Genomic DNA, 16,821 nt, shown 5'->3' on the forward strand with positions numbered 1-16,821 from the left:
CGGAAAGAACAGGAGTGACTCAGAGAGGAAGAGGTGGGAATGCGAATGGAGAATTCAAGGGAATCCCACTGAGATAGCTCTCTTCGCTGGTCTGCAGCACGCCAAAGAATTCAGATGAGCAAACCATATGCTTAACAAAGTCACATGTAAACTCCGAGCTGAGACAAAAAGGGCAATAAACGTCAAGAATCTGAATCAGACCAGAAAATCAATCAACCGTCACTTGGTTTATTATTCTGTTGCACGTCTTCCTGGGCAGAAAATCTATTCAAAGGGCAAAGACGGCACACCGATGACTCGCACTGATTTTCGGGAGTCTGATTTCACTCGTGTGTGACAGACAGCTCGTGACTCACCGACAGATCGGAGAGATGCGTTCCCTTTTCTGCAAAGTCTCAATCATATTAGAGGGAACTCTGTGACTTCAGCTGCGTGTCATCAAATTTATGGTTGCATGGAAAGCGGTGCAAATTATGCCATGAGCTATGTCTGCACGACAGAATTTAGGAATGATCAGACGAAGCAATGAGCCGTGCTGCAATGATGTAATTTATGAGCCGGTGGATCACGCGTGTTATGCCATTAGCTGTGTTTGTATGTCACATAATTTAGGAGTGATCAGCTGTAGAGCATAATGGAAACCTGTCCCGTGTAGTCAAGGGGCAATTCTCACCCCGAGTGTTAGTTTTAGCAGCTTGCTTGCCATATTTTTCCAGTTTAATAGCTGGCAAACATCTGCAACATCTGGTTCAAATGGACAGGGGGGTTGTCAGCGAGGAGAGACGCCTACAGCACAAACAGCTACAGGCCTGTTTGACTGTAGCAACTCATCATTCACAACCTGCCTGGAAACAAATTCATCTGCAGAGCCATGTGTCAAAAAATCAACTCGACTGCAGATGACAACATGCAGCTACGATGTCGCAATGACACTCTCCGGGCCGATTACTCCCTATGCAGCAGTCTAATCAGCCTCGTATACACAGCTGTGCGGTGCTAAACAAAGGAACACATAATGACAGTGTGTAGTGGAGACTCTCTGCTGAAAGTGAGCACTTGGGCTCCGCCGCCAGACGGCCGCCTTCCTATAGCGCTTCCTCTCCCGCTCAGCACTGCTCTGCACGCTGGAGAGCAACACAGAGAGCACGCAGTGAGCTCAGCTATGGGATGGGACTGACCATGAGGATGACATGGCACAACATTACATCATTCTGACAGAAACATGGCCTGAGGAGTGATTTCTAGGAGTAATATAAAAACCCACCGAAAGATTAGACATATTTAGTCTGGAGGGGTGCACGGTGTCGCTCGGCATCAAGAGGAGAGATGGCCTGTGAGGTCCTGCTCCCGCTATTTGTCACAGTGGACTCACATTCCCAGCATTCCACCAGGGGACCACTGCAGTCCATCTCAAAATGCAGACACTCTGGATTTCAACATCAAAGTTATGCACACATCTTTATTTAAACTTATACTGTTCATACTCCTTTCATGACTCAACTTGACAAGCAAAAAAGACTTGAAGCTCAACTTGGACTTTAACGCCAGTGACTCGATACTTCAGTTGGACTTGAAAACTCTTAATACCTTCCTTCAAATGATATGCCACGGATCAACTAACATTAAAGCTAGATGTCCCCAGCAAGTCCCCCCAGATCCACTTAGTCTGAACCAACCCAACAGCATCCAGACGAGTTGCAGGAGAGAACCATGAAGAACTAACGTTACGTTACTGAGTGCCTGTTGGAAAAACTGATATCAAAGATAGTTTTGTTCATGTGCAAAAACTATGCAAAGAACAAACTGCAGTATGCAAAATGTGCGAGTCGAAAATCATAGACGAAGAAGCACCAACTTCCAACTTCATTTGGCATCTTCAGTTGCACAAAAACAGTAAGTCAAGGCTGATATTAGCATAGTTAGCGAGCTAATGCTTAGCTAAAGTTACCTTACAGTAAGTGAATGAATGCAAATTTCAAAAGGCATTCATGATTTTTGTAAATTTAATATTGGCATTCTCAACTTCAGCTTGTTACATGCATTGTCTGTTTTCAAAATACACTTCTGTTTTCACAGGAAATTTAACATTTACATACAGTCTCTTTCAACATAAAAGCACTACGTCAGTACACCACCGCAAATTGATGTTTTTTTCCTTCAACGACAACCACACGTGGTTAGGTGTAGGAAGAAAGAACAGGGTTTGGCTTCAGAATCTTACAAGGTGCGAAAACAGCTCTCACGAGTGAAAGTCGGTGTTTGTTGGACCCATCCACCACCACTCCTGCCCCAGACGGACTTTCGCCGCCTTAACATTCGTCCATGTCCCGCTGTGTTTCCTCCTGACGCCGCTTAACTGTAATGGCAACTGGCAGTGAATCATGCCAACGTTTAAGGACACCTTTTTCGTTGGTTTCTGACGCCGCAAGTCACTGCTGAAGCGCTGGATTTTGACGACTTTGGAGTGACACCAAGCTCGTTAGGCTCGACTTGGGACTTCCCTGTTTGACTTGGGGCTAGGGTTGCAACGGTATGCGATTTCCACTGTATGATAACCATCTCAGAAAATATCACAGTTTCAATATATGGCAGTTTTACACTATTATTACTATTGACTTTTTTCCCCCAATATCGTGGATAAGCAAATATACACGGTATGTCAACCTTCAATTTTTATACCATGATACACACGTTCAAGCTAAACCACTGCAACCCTACTTAGGACTTGACCTGGGACTAGTGTTGCAACGGTATGACATATTCACAGTGTGAGAACCGTCTCAGAGAAGATTATGGTTTCATGGTGTTATGACTATAATTCAAACCAGAAACCACTTTGTTGATGAAAGTTTGTGCACAAACTCTCTCCTTTGGAAATAAGTAAAATAAAGGGGAGATTATCTGTCAAATTGCATTTGTTTTTTTCAGCATCATAGACAAGAAAATCAACTTTTCTATCATGGTATACCTTAAAACCAGTATATATCCCTGCAGCCCTATCTGGGACTTGAGTGCAAAGACTAACTTGTGACTTGCAATCGGTCCCACCTCTGTGTAAATGTTATTTTATGAACACCAGGTACCAATTTTTTTGCACAAAACTGTGCTCACTCTGCACTGAACCCTGTCTGACTTCTGCCGACTATAAAACCGTAGCTCTTGAGCTTGATGTCCTTGGCCATCTCGCACCTCCAGCTCATTAAATCTCTCTTATTAACATCTGTCCTTGTTGTTTCCACTGATCCCTATCAGACACAGCACCAGCTTAAATATTTAACTTGGCCCTTCCTGGTAGAAACCGCTGCCATGGAATTTCAGGTCAGGTCCTGGGCGTACATCAAAAAAGGGGGCAGCTGTCAGCCTCCTCTCCCAGTCAAAACACTGAGCTCTCATGTAAACCTCTTGGCTGTTTGTGTTGAAAAGGCACAAACCAAGCAGCTGAGGGACTGAGGGAGGAGAGGAGTAAATCATGCTGTGAAACTATGAGGCTGAGCAGGAGTGCTGTGGGAGGGATGCAGGAATACAAGTTAATGGTGACCAGTTTTCACCACAGTAACAGTCACAGGAGGCAGCTGTCTGTCTGCCTGTCTGTGTGTCTGTGGGACACTGCTCAGCTACACTCTCCTGTGACCTGTGGAGCTGCCTGTCATCCCAGCCTACAGGCTCCAGCACAGCTAGCTGGCTAAGCTAACGTCGGCTAGCCTGCTTTCTGTCAGCAGGACACTGTGATAGTTAGGTGCCACTCTTATATTACAATTATATATATATTTAATTTAAATACACATTAAAGATACTGTGCTACATGTTGGTTTCACAAGCGACAACCCTCTCAACAGCAGAGGAGCACAGTGTGTAGCTACGATACTCCGGGATCCGTGTTATGGCTGGTGGTTGGCGACAATCACAGGGTTCAGACTACTTCCAAGAACACTAATATCAAAATTCAGCTTTATTTACGAGTCAACCCGCTCAGTTTTCTACTATTAGCTAACACAAAAAAATAAACAGATATTTAAAATGCATTGTAGCGGTTAGCAAAATGGTTTAAATCACAGGAGAAGGAACCGGCGGTAAGCCAACTCCATGGCCCATGGGAACTGTTCCCATCCAGCAAGTACACGGAGCCCTCCTAGCTTAGTGTGAGTGGGGAATATAGTTGGGGATTTAAAAGCGTTGCTAGCTACCTGTTAGTCGCAGCTTCACGGGGCCATTCCGCCGGACTCCTTGGTTAGACATGTCCTCTCGGTCCCAGCCTTCACTGCTCGTTAGAAAGATGTCTCGTTCAGGTGTAGAAATAAAAAATAAAGGTTTATCAACCTCTCCGCCAGTTTTAGACAATAATGGAGTCAAGGCATTGTGGCCCGGATGTGAACTGAAGTGCCATAGCGATCGCTCACAAATGCGAAAAAATCAAAAAGAAAAACAGAAAAAAAATTAAAATATCTGGGGTGTAGCAGAGCTGCAAAATGCATCTACTGGAGACAACTCGTCCCCGGTGAGACGTGTGAAGGAGCTGCTGTGGAGATAACGCCGTGTTTATCTTCACATCTTCGGCAGCAGTCTGCCTCGGACCGAGTCCTCCTCTCCTGCAGCTCGTCGACAGTTCAACTGTTGAGCCCTCCGGTGTGGAGCCCAGTTCAGGGGGCTGCTGGTTGGAGCTGACCGGTGACGACAGCACGCTTTGGGGGAGTGAAACATTTCTCCAACATGTGGCACCTCACTGTACTTCACACACACATATACACACACACACACACGTCCCAGTGTGTCCTGAGCTGTCCTGATTTTTACTTTGATGCCATCAGAGGTGGAACTGAGTATTTTATCACATGCAGTTTTCTACTTCTGCTGCACCACACCTCTGAGGGAAATACTTCACTGCACTAGTTATTTTAAACTTTACTCAGTCTGCTATTTACTCTACAAATTCTGATTTTTTCGCACACAAAAGTGCAGCCATGGCCGGCTCATGGGACAAAGGGGCCCCGGGCACCGATATGCAGCGGGTCCCACCACCTCTCCTACTCTGGAGCGAGCCCCCTTTTACACAGAGGTCGCACTACAAACTCCTTAAGTTATGCCACCGTTGCATTTATACACAGGACAAAACGGTCATGGGATCACTCCGCTCTTGTGTGTAATTTTAGACAGCGTCACGTCATTGTGGGATCAGAAGAGGCATGACATGTAACAAAACTGCCTCAGCCTCTAGTATGACATATAACATGTGTCAGCAGCGCTTTATAAACAATAAGGGCTGGCACACATACTGGGTCTTTAACCACCTGGGGAACACGAGATCGGGTGCTGCGTGCTGCTCGTGTCTCCCCGCACGGCGGCAGGTTGCGTCTGAGGTTGCTTAACAAGCATCATATAGCCTATTTACCTGAAATCCTGAGTGCAGAGCTGATCGTCTTCCAGGAGCTGTTTATATCGTCAGTGGGACAGATGTAGAGCTCTGGGTAGCCCTGCACTAACATGATCAACTTTTCCAAATTTATCACAGACTGATATTCATGGAAGATGGTTAAGGTTGTGACTGTTTTTTCCTCATCACATAACATGCAGTGCGTTCCAAAAGTTGAATTCTGTTTCTCAGGGTGCTTGGGAACGTGTGAGCGCTGCGACAACACCGCTCACGTCTACATTGGAGACAATGAATTTGAGGGCGCAAAAATGCAGCATGTGTACGGCCCCTAACAATGTCATAATGTGGCATTAACAGTCATTTACTATCTCTGTTACATGACGGCTGATCTCGTCCTCTGCTCGGAGGGTAAGAAGCCCCCCAGTTTTCCTTATTTGCCGACATTATTCCGCCACTGTTCTTCCTCCTTGAATTAGCCGTTAGCTACTGTCAGCTACTTTTTAAATCCCCCCTGTGGTGGGTTGCATATATAACACGACTCCAAAACATTACACCCATGCCGCCCATGATCCTCTCTGGCTGGCTGTTCCATGTATACATTGTTTAGGCACTGTTTCTACCTCTGTTCCCGGTTCAGAGCGACACCTCAGTTCCCCATCTCACTATCATTCCTTATACAGCACAGTGTAAAGGGGCTACTGCATGTTCAAGGCGGGAATATTGGGCTGTTATACCTGCTGTCTATAAAGTACAATCGTGGAAATGGAGGAACAGAGTTGACTTGCCTTTCAGCCGCCACGGGACACAGTAACAGCGCTGAAACATGTATAAACAGGACAGCCAGCAGGACGGGATCATGGGTACCAAAGGTGTGACATTTTGACGATGTGCTATGTGTGCAACCCACCTCCGTGGGAGATTCAAAAAGTAGCTGATAGCAGTTAGCAGCTAACTCACAGATGAAGACTAGCGGCCGTAAATGTCTGCAAATTGGGAAAACAATGAGACTGTGAGGCTCCTTAACCTCTAAGCAGAGGACGAGCTCAGCTGCCATATAACAGATAGTTATTGACACGTTATGTCATTATTATTGTTCATAAAGTGCTGCCAACGCGTATGTTTTATGTCACATGGGGGCCGTCGCTGTTGTGTTACATGTCATACTGTTCAACGGGAACTGCCCATTGGTTCAACAGCCCATTGTTCCGACCATATTAAACTCATTGTTCCAAAGTCCGTTCCGAAATCATCATGATGCCCTGTGGTTAAGGTCTGGTTAGGTTTAGGCACAAAAACCACTTGGTTAGGGTCAGGAAAAGATCATGGTGTGGGTTGAAATGAAAAAGAAAGTGATAAACACATAAGCCGTGAGCCTGCTCCGCCTCAAGCCGGTCGCGGCGCACCATACGCCCGCCGCAAGCCATTCAGCACCACGGACAGTCGGACTAATGGGATGTCGAACCAATGACATGGACCCCTGTTCAACGGCTCTTGACTCCATGATGCCGGCACACTGTCTAAAATCACTGGAGCAGAATGATGGCGCCATTTGGGTCTGTGTAAAAATGCAAAGCCAGCTTAAAGAAGGGACTTTGTATCGGCCCTATAACACAAACTTTATGTAAAATGGGCGACAGAATTTGTGGTGGGTTTGCCTCTTTTTTCGTTGATGTTTTTTGATGTGTCTCTTTGTAGTCATTAGGCGGCTTCTTGCAGTTCCTTTGCATCCCTTTATCGTCTTTGTGACTCTTGTGTTAAGTGGGCCAGAGCCTGTGCAGTAATCCATTCATGAGCACAGCTGATCAATTGATCAATTGACAAAAAATAAATTAAAAAAATAATGCAAAACATTTAAAAACTAGCACATATTTTTCTTGCAAAAACATTTCATGGTTCCAACTTCCAACTTGCATTCAGTACTTTTACCTTTAATGCTTTATCCTTTGCTTAAGAAACATTTTTAATGCAGGACTTTTATTTGGAACAGTGTGTTTTATAGTCATAATAGTGCTTTTACTTAAGGTAAGGGTTACGTGCCAGGCTCTTTGCTGAGAGCAGCACATTACTTTGGAAACCTGTTTCTGCCAGTGTGAAGGAAAAAAATCCTGTAAGTCATTTAATTAGAAACTCACTAAAAAGACTGAGTTAGCATCTAAAAAAACCAAAATAATTGGTCTATCAAAAATAATGTGTTAATATCTCAAAATAATGAGAAGCAATACCAACTCATTAAGTTTCATAATTTGAGAAGTAGACTGAGAAAAATAAGTCATTATTTCCCATACTTCAATATTTTGGGATATTTATTCATTTTGAGAAAAGTCAGTTTTCTTTATCACATTTGAGTTACTTTGAGAATGTCTCATTTTTTCTTTAAATATTTTGATGAAGTTTCTCATTATCATCTTTAGATATCAAGTCATTTTCTTTGTAAAGTTTTATTATTTTAATAGTCATTATTTTAAAAGGTCTCAATATTTTGAGACATTTTTCAAGATTTCTCATAATTTTGAGATGATTTATTCTTGAGACTTACCTTTTGTGACACAAGGTGAATTCCTAGACATGTTTCAGTAACCACAGTGACACTTTTACCATTTATAACATTTGTTTTCCATGTTATGCGAATACACAGACTGATACAACCCTAAACATCAAACCACCACACATGATCTGACAACTTTATTTACAACCATGTTTTGTCATATTAAAACAGTATGTACAGTACATACAAAAACCACAGAACTCTACGATCACATGAACAAAGGACAGACAGTAGCAGTGAGGGTACAGTAAAGATGAGGAGAGGTATTAGACAGTCATTTAGAAATTGAAAGTGCTCTGGCCTTCTCCGACTTGGAAGGCGTAACTGTTGGTGGTCGCCTCGGGGGCCACACACTGCACCACCTCCTCCTGTACAGATCAAAAACAAAAACATTGACATCATTCATGGGCACAAAACATTATGTTAAAATCAATTCAGATATCATGAGACACTGACCTCATCAGAGAAGTATTTCTCAATCAGGTTGAGGGATGCTTTGTAGATCATCTCGTTCTCATGAGACTGCAGAGCCTCAATCTTGTCCAGTCCGCCGCATTCTTCAACCATTAGACTCAGCTTGTCTGACTCCCCGATTTTATCCCCGGCCTGGTAGGAAAACACATCATCCATCTTGTCACATCTAATAATAACTGGACCGTTCAGAATGGCAAAACAGATAGCACACATCTTCATTTGTTCATGAACATGCACGCACCATGAAGATGTTGGTGATGGCGTCCAGGATGACGAGGACAGTTTTGCTGTCCTTAGAGGAGAGGAGATCCAGAAGAGGCTCCAGCACGTTGGCTTGAACCAGGTAAACCACCTGCTGAACAGTGCCCCCGCTGGTGAAGTTGGTAACAGCCCAAACAGCCTCCTTCTGAGTTTTGTAATCACCCTGCAGAGGAAAGAAGAAATGATAAGCCACATAGACACGACCTGGAAAGTTAGAGAAAGGTCTGCAGGTATCAGACACTTAAATTTAATGCTTTAAAAACAGAGCAGTGGGTCAGATTTAGGGGGGGGATTAGTGGCATCGCGGTGAGGATTGCATATTGTAACCTGCTGAAACTTCTCCCAGTTAGAATTCCTTCAGTATTCTTTGTTCAGGAGGTTTTTACCAGGAGCTGAATTATCCACAGAGAGCTCTTCCTCTCCAAAACAAACAGACCAGGGGTGTCATTAATAAAAACACTGTGTACACACAAAGTAGGCCTGAAAGAGGCGTACACCACTTCCCATGCAAAAGTTGCGATCTATGAAAACAGACTTGATGGGAGAAACTTTGACTCCTGCTTATGAACATTTTGGAGTCTGGAAACTGGTGATGCAGATGGTGAGGTGGAGCCTGATTGTAGAACTTGTCGAATATTTTTTGATCCACGCCACTTTTGGCTTCTGTCACATCAGAAGCCTTGATTGGCAGCCAGTGTGAGGGATGATAACATTTAGAAAGGAGAAAGTTGTGAGTGGGGTGATGGATTGCTTGATTGTACGGGGGAAATTTGCAAACCACTGCGTTAATAGACCTAATATAAAGACATTTTAGGCCTTTAAGGACCTGCAGACACCCTGCACTAATGTAGGCATCTGTCTTTCAGAGCAGTGTGCTGGTTAAGTTTAAATTAGATATAGCCCCCCCCCAGTGGGTGAAACAAGTCAACCAACACATACCCGCACAAGCATATCGACGAGGTATGGAACGAGGCCTGTGTTGATGACCTCCTGGATCTGGGTATCCTTCCCTGCTGTGATGTTGGACAGAGTCCAGGCTGCCTCCTTCTGAATGTTGGCCTTTTTGTGGCGCAGCAGCTGGGGGAACATGGCCAGGGCACCGCCATCCAGTACAGCCTGAGTCTGCTCATCTGTGCCTGTCACAATGTTGCCGATGGCACGCAGCGCAGGGGTCTGAGGGAAGGGTGACAGAGGTCATTGTACAACCTGTGAGAACCTGAGGAGCTGCCTCAAGGTGCTGACACAATGAACCACAGCTGTGCACAGATGCTACAAGAACTCATCACGCTGCTGATGTACAAACTGGAGGCACTGACAGAAGGGAAAAAAGTGAGGTTTGATACGTACGACCACAGACAGCTCCTCAAAGCCGAGCAGATTCACCAGGCGAGGTATTAGGCCGGTCTGCACTATCACCTCAATGCGGTCATTAGAGCCATCTGTCAGGTATGACACAGCCCAACACGCATCAGCCAACACCTCCTTGTCATCAACGTGAAGCAGACGAATCAGAGCGGGTAAAATCTGCTGGACCGCGGTCATAGGAGGGGAGGGGTTCTTGTTGCGGCAGAGGTTAGACAGCGTCCATGTGACATTTCTCAGGTAGCCCTCCTGCAAAGAAAGAAAGAAAGAAAGAGAAGACATGAGTTTGACATGAAGCAGCATTTGGTTGAGTTAGAGCGCCCTCTGGTGGGCAGTAAGGAGAATAAATGACCATTTCAAGAACAGGATTCATACAGCTGAAGACAAGCATATTAACTCTACAAACACCAGCAGTGTGACGAAGCGCTGACCGTGAATTCTGCGCAGCACTGCCAGTTTGGTTGTTGAGATTTTTGAACAAATTTAATCACCATTAAGACCTTATGTTAGATTCATGAAATCAGTGGCCTTTTAAGACTTAAGGGATTTGCAGGAACCCTGGGGAAAATTGCTTTCCGATATAACATGATTAAAAATATATACACATATACTTACACTAAATACAGACAGGTCAGGGACTGCCAGCAGGGTGAGCAGATTAGTCACAGCTCCATGCTTGATGACCCGGTCTCTCAGAGATGATCCGTCACCTACAGAGCAAAAATAAATTTTAAAAATGTCCTTTGTTTCTGACCAAGTAAGACCACATTAAGAAAAAATAAATAAATAAATTACCAGCAATGTTTCCGAGGGCCCAGACAGCCTGCTCACTGATGTGCTGGTGGGGGGATGTAACCAGGTTAATGAAGGCAGGAATGGCCCCGCCGTCCACAACTGCAGCTGTCTGATCAGACGTCCCAGAGGCGATGTTGGTCAGAGCCCAGGAAGCCTCAAACTGGATTGGAGGGGAGTCGACCATCCCCAGGAAGGCGACAAACTTGGGGATCAGACCAGCGCTGATCATCTGGTTGATGGGAGGATTCTTGTCACGAGACAGGAGCTTCCTGCGTTCAGCACAATACAGTTACAGTGAGACATAGTGGCAGTGGTAAGTCATTTTGATTGTGCAGTAAAATTTAATATACAGAGCATTAATGAATTGTTATTACCGTGCCGCCTGTGTAGCTTGGAGCTGGGACTCGACATTACCGCTGTTGACTCCTGCTAGAATCTCTTCAACCGTCCACTGTCTGGAGGCCTGCTGATGGTCACACAGAAACGAGACATGGTATTAGATCAGTGGAGAAAAGCCCAAGCGCACTTCCAATCCTAAAAACAGAGACTCTCCAAGATGTTTCCTACAGTTAATCCATCTTGTGATCGATGTGGACGGGCACTGGCTGTACTGGCACACACATTTTGGAACTGACCGAGAATTGTTAAATATTGGACTAAAATATTCCAAACTTTGTCAGATCTGATGCTTTACAGAAACCAGACCCAGTTCAGGCAGCGTTCAGAGGGAGAGCAGTTAGGATTGAGATATCAAATAACCGATATAATGTGATACGCTTTGTGACATTGTTGGTGCCAAGGCTGATTTTATTAAACTGGAAACAAAACAAAAAAAAAAAGACACCAGACCACTCAAGTAGGCTGAAAGATGCAATGTAAGACTTGCAATTAGGAAAAGAAAGGAAAGGCGATTATGTTTATTACATCTTGTAATAGGCACATTGCATGAGTAAAGTTTACTCTCACTCAAAATATAAAATGCAAATCTCCTTGAAAATCAATCCCAGGTACACTGTAGGGTTTGTGCAAAAACTAAAACACTTTTATAATGCATGGCAACATGGATTATAAACACCAACGTGTTGCAACTCACAGGTCGTCATCAGGGTTACTGTCTGCTGACAGCACACTTGCATTTTATATTTTTTGACTGAGTATATTTTACTGATGCAATGAGACCTTCACAAGGTGGAGTAAACACAGTACACCTGAGGTACCCAAAGAGCACCAGTATGTGACCACTAACTAAGACCCAGCAGTGCTTCTACTCCTTTGTCTTCAGGAAAGGTGAGGTTTGTCAAATGGGGGTATGGGTACACCTAGTGGCACTTAAGAGTACTGCAGGAGGTATGTGAGTATTTTTTTTAAATGTAAATTTAAGTTAGCCTGGTTCCAGACCATAGACTCCGCCCTCTCAACTGAGTAGGCTTGCATTACTGGTCTGGCATACTTCAATGAATTTGCAATTTTTTCTCGTCCAATCGATGGACGGACCAATGAACGCCGGGGGTCTAGCAATTAGCCAATTAGCGCCACGCTGATGTCAAGCTGTATGCCGGTGGGTAACTGGTGAGGATAGCAACAATGGCGACCGCCACAGATCCTACAGACCACATTAACGATGCTATCGAGGTATGTCGCCACTACTCGCGTTAATGGAGGACCAAATTAAGGAAGCTGCTAAACTGGATTTAATGGCGATGCAGCTGGGCGTGCACGACGACGGAGACATTTTAAACGGGCAATGCTCTCTTGTTTTCGGCACCCCCAAGGCATGGATACTAATGACGTCAGATTCTGGGTGAGTCGTTGATCTCTACTGATTAGTTAGGGAAAAATCAAATTCCCTCCCCCTTGTAAATCGCCTTCAATGGAAGCCATGTCAGACTGAAGGTTCTGGGAGCTTCAGTCTGACACTCAGGCTAAATTTGAGTTGGAAGTTTGGTCAACATCATTTGGCATATTCTTAGACTTGTCAAAGGCTTTTGACACTTTTATCACATCCTTATTGCAAAATTATATAAATATGGCTTTCATGATGCTGCTTTAAAATGGCTGCTTGATTATTCAACAGTTAGAACAGTATGTCTCTATTAATAGGTATGAATCAAACAGAGTTAAGCTACTTTGTGGAGTACCCCAGGGCTCCATTTTTGGTCCTCTGTTGTTCTTGATCTACATAAATGACCTACCTAAGGGCGGCAAACATGTACTGCCTTTTTTATTTGTTGATGATACATGTCTTGTATCTTCACATGAAAATTTTAGCAAACTCATTCGAGTGTCAACACGGATAAATCAACACTTCAGGATATTTTGTAACAAAAAAAAAAAAAAATAATAATAGCAAAGATTAAGCCAAAATTTTCATAGACAACATCGATTTAACTGAGGTTACTTGCATTAAAATTCCAGGGGTCATAGTAGATGAAAAACTAACTTGGAAATACCGTATTGAACTTGGCTAAGCTTAACATTTTATATTCAATATTATATTTTTTATGCGATCAGTAAAGGATAGTTCTCATGTTTTGAAGTGGGGTTGTAGGGGGTACTTATTAATTGACAGTATGTTACATACAGTAAATGTCAGTCGGCACGGCCCCCGTTTGAAGCCAACCGGAAAGCTTAGCAATCTACTGCTATCGAAGGGTCAGCAACAAAACATATTTTCGCAACCTAAAAATGGTCCACATCAAAGACTTAAGTGTACGCTATATTGAGAGTATTTTCAACCTACATAATTTCGAACTTGCTCTGTGATTGTGTGACCCTGTGGAGTGATGTATGAGGACATGTGACATGTTATTGTTGGTTAGTTTACTTCTAGTTTTGGTTGTTAATTGTTCTTTATGTACTGGAGTCCACCTCCATATTGTAAAATATATGTGCCTTATATCCTTGTATGCACAGAAAATATATGTATGCCATTTACCAAGCCTTTCAAATGAATAAAAGCGTATAAAAAAAGATGGATAAATGAAAATAGATAAGATGTTTGTAGTAGTTAAGACGTCACAAATTTAAATTTCAGACTATTGTTGAAACATTGGATTTAAGACTTTTTAAGGACATGTACACACCCTGTTAGGGGATTAAAGTGGCGTTTTCTTGCACATTAACAAGATATAAAACGCATTTAATTTGTGTAAAATAAGACTGAACATTTCCTCAGTTTAAATAATGGCTTTAAATGTTTCACCTGACAGTTTTGGGTCCTCTCCTGAAGAGGGGAAGTGGCCTCGTCAGGAAATGCTGCCACATTCCTTCTCTTGAACATTTGATCATCTTTCTTCGCCTTGCGGAGCTCGACGTTCACCTCCACCCTCCTGCGGCGAAGCTCCTGCGTTTAATGGAAATTAAGCCACAAAATTTAAACTGAAACTCGCGGATTAAATTATAAAGATATGATGCTGAAGTTATCTTACTCGAGTTAACTCACATTGGCATCTCTGCCTTTGTTCTTGAAGCTGCTCAGACGGTCGCTGTTCTCAGACATTTTCAGCAGACAGGGAGGCTCAGCAGCAGATGAAATTAAGATTTGTTGTGTTTATCCTGTAAAATAAAGGTTAAATTAGTCAGTTATAAATGACGTCGTGCTGCCTCGTGCCCCTGGAGCAGAGTGACAGCCATGTTAAGCTAAGCAGAGCGCCCGTTTGACGTTAACTCCACTGACAGCTATCTTAAGTTTGATAAAACGATAAGCGCTACACACAAAACCGTTATATTTCAAAGATAAAATTAACTCCCTTTATATTTAACTTAACGAGCAAGTCAAACGTTCTTACCTCGTCTCCGCGCAAAGATTGTGCTGCTCTCGAAGTGCCGCACAGACCTTTAAATTCCTACAACAAAGCCTCCTGATTGGTCCGTTTGAGTGAAAGCATCCAGCCGCGTCCGCTGATTGGACAGTTTGAAAAAAATCACAGAGAACACGCGGAAATTCGTCACCACACGGTATCATCGCGAGATCTCCATTCGAGTGAATCATATCCTGTCAACTCTGACTCTGGGTCGGTTTTCTTTCGTCTTTTCTTTATTTTTAGTGGAAGTTTGGGAGGGAAGAACTGATCTGGGATCGGTGCTTTTAGGTCCACGTGTCGGTACTTTTAAAATGTGTTTTTATTGTTTTTTTTATTTAAAAAATCTTATAATTATGACGCAAGTCTTCATGGAATATGGAACAATCTTACATTACTTCTATGACAGTAATAAGTACATAAATAAAATTAATATAAAACACATGAGAAGTTTGCTTTACCATGTATGAAACTGAATAACTTGCATAAACTAATAGTTTTATATAAAATTATTACAGGATTTTAGATGTGATAAAGTTTGAAAATAAATACTTAAATACTCGGTTTGTTTATATGTCAAATAAGAAGGTAATTTCTTCAAGAACGTTATTCATTTTATGAATAAAACGTTTCAAAGGCATTTTCAATAAGCCATTGTAGTGAAGTGGTGTCCATATATTTACATGATCAATGAGAGACTGGCAATTCTTGTAATAATGGATAAAAGTCTTTGAAGATGTTAAAAACATATAAGATCCAGCATTCCAGATTTCCAATAGGACTGAAAATCCTACAAGAACCAAACTTTTTTCCCTATAAAGGGATACAAACTCTTTAGAATTTAAATAATTCTAGGAATCTTAAAGACATTTATTGGAACCAATTGGAAAAAAAGGTTTTCAATTGAGCTGTGAAAGTCCTACAATAACCAGACATTTTTCTTAGGAAAGGGGTACAGAGTCTAATAAAGTTTAAAAAAGAATTATAGGAATCCTAAAAGAATTTATTGAAACCAATTGAAAAAAATCCTTTTAGTAAAGAACTTTTTTTTTCTTATAAAGAGACACAAAGTCATATGGAATTTTAAAATATTATAGGAACCCTAATGTAAAATCTTGAGTGATACATCATCTGTTAACACAGGCATTCCTTTCTGTAAAAAGGATCATTCTTATGAACCGCAAAGTTCAGAAACTTAATTGTTTTTGTTTAAATAACTGGCTGAAAAATTTCTCGTGACTACTAATGATGGAGCATGTAGCCTCAGCCCTACAGCGGCCACGGACACTCATCAAAGAATACATAAACAAAAGGCATATGAATTTAGTTTAAGAACTGTTGTGAATGGCAAAGATAAGCCAGCACTGGGAACAGGACTCTGGACCCTTTAAGCAGAAACCTTCTCAAGATGGCGTAGAGCGGTGATGTCATGATTATCTAAGCAAGTATACATTTTTGATGTCGTTGAGTCTGTAATCTCTGGCAAACTGTCTTTGTGATGTATTTTTTACAGCATTGCGTTGTGTTTGCACTTGGTCTTTGTAGTGTCATTAAAATGGAAAAAAATAGAGACCCTAAAGGATTTTCATGGAACCAACTGAGAAAGAAAAAGAGCCAAAATGTTTTCTACAGAATTCTTTTAGGATTTTTAGAAATGTATGGGAATCCTATGGGATTCTATTGGAAACGATGTAAATCCTGTAGGACTTTTCTGACCAGTGTTCCAGAAGTAAAATTTCCTTACCAAAATAAATGATAACTAGTCCATAACCATTGAGTGCACAGTTGCCCACGTACAGTTTCACATGGTGTGTGTTTGGGATACAGGTCATAGGAAATTGCAGATTAAATAGTCAACTGAACATTAAGAAGAGCAATGTATTCAGACAGAGCTTTTGTGAAGTTGATAGTACGATTGCTTTATTGAAAATACAGTAGTACCATTGCCAATAGAGGGATAGTTAGTGGGCTAAAACTGTACATTAGTAGTTGAGGTAGCACGATGAAAGACAGATAAGTAAATAAATAAATAAAAAATCGCCAATTCCATGAATTACATAATAGAAATCGATATGGCGGTTAGGCCTAGATAAGAAATGACCTCTCTAGCGCCCCCATTTTGTTTGATGGGGTCAATAATGGAGGGGTCCCCTCAGATTACGTGTGGTCATATGCCTACAAAGTTGCGTGGTGATGGGTGAAACCCTTGAGATGTT

General features: G+C 42.4%; 2 protein-coding genes across 4 annotated transcripts in view; both read right to left on the reverse strand.

Annotated features, from left to right (window-relative positions):
• The window catches only part of LOC126405304 (E3 ubiquitin-protein ligase SMURF2), an 85,471-nt gene extending 80,817 nt beyond the window's left edge, over positions 1-4,654 (reverse strand). Inside the window, exon 1 of one of the 2 annotated variants that reach the window (XM_050068974.1) lies at positions 4,185-4,654. In XM_050068974.1, coding sequence (XP_049924931.1) covers positions 4,185-4,236 — 52 coding nt within the window. In that variant the 5' untranslated portion in view covers positions 4,237-4,654. The remainder of the gene's footprint in view (positions 1-4,184) is intronic. The other variant, XM_050068976.1, reaches the window with a different exon arrangement.
• A 3,381-nt stretch (positions 4,655-8,035) lies between these two features.
• Positions 8,036-14,657, reverse strand: kpna2 (karyopherin alpha 2 (RAG cohort 1, importin alpha 1)). 2 transcript variants are annotated; one of them, XM_050069000.1, is made up of 11 exons: positions 14,594-14,657; positions 14,248-14,360; positions 14,008-14,148; positions 11,180-11,268; positions 10,806-11,074; positions 10,626-10,720; positions 9,996-10,259; positions 9,588-9,821; positions 8,629-8,811; positions 8,370-8,519; positions 8,036-8,281 (listed from the first exon to the last, which is right to left on the reverse strand). In XM_050069000.1, exons 2-11 carry the CDS (start codon positions 14,302-14,304, stop codon positions 8,192-8,194), a joined length of 1,572 nt encoding a protein of 523 aa, XP_049924957.1. In that variant the 5' UTR covers positions 14,305-14,360; positions 14,594-14,657; the 3' UTR covers positions 8,036-8,191. The 2 variants fall into 2 exon arrangements, with proteins under 2 accessions (XP_049924957.1, XP_049924956.1); XM_050068999.1 differs by having other exon boundaries at positions 11,180-11,271.
• Between the last annotated feature and the right edge of the window lie 2,164 nt (positions 14,658-16,821).

Source organism: Epinephelus moara, chromosome 18 (assembly GCF_006386435.1).
Source record: "Epinephelus moara isolate mb chromosome 18, YSFRI_EMoa_1.0, whole genome shotgun sequence".
In the NCBI taxonomy this organism is placed as follows: Eukaryota; Metazoa; Chordata; class Actinopteri; order Perciformes; family Serranidae; genus Epinephelus; species Epinephelus moara.

Bases quoted from the DNA above. Each gene is read 5' to 3' on its own strand.
- kpna2 (XM_050068999.1), bottom strand. From the start codon at position 14,304: ATGTCTGAGAACAGCGACCGTCTGAGCAGCTTCAAGAACAAAGGCAGA. The intron at 10,260-10,625 runs GTAAGTATATGT...CTTTCTTTGCAG, and splicing joins CTGACCTGTCTGTATTTAGT to GAGGGCTACCTGAGAAATGT. The intron at 9,822-9,995 runs GTACGTATCAAA...CCCTTCCCTCAG, and splicing joins TTGAGGAGCTGTCTGTGGTC to ACCCCTGCGCTGCGTGCCAT.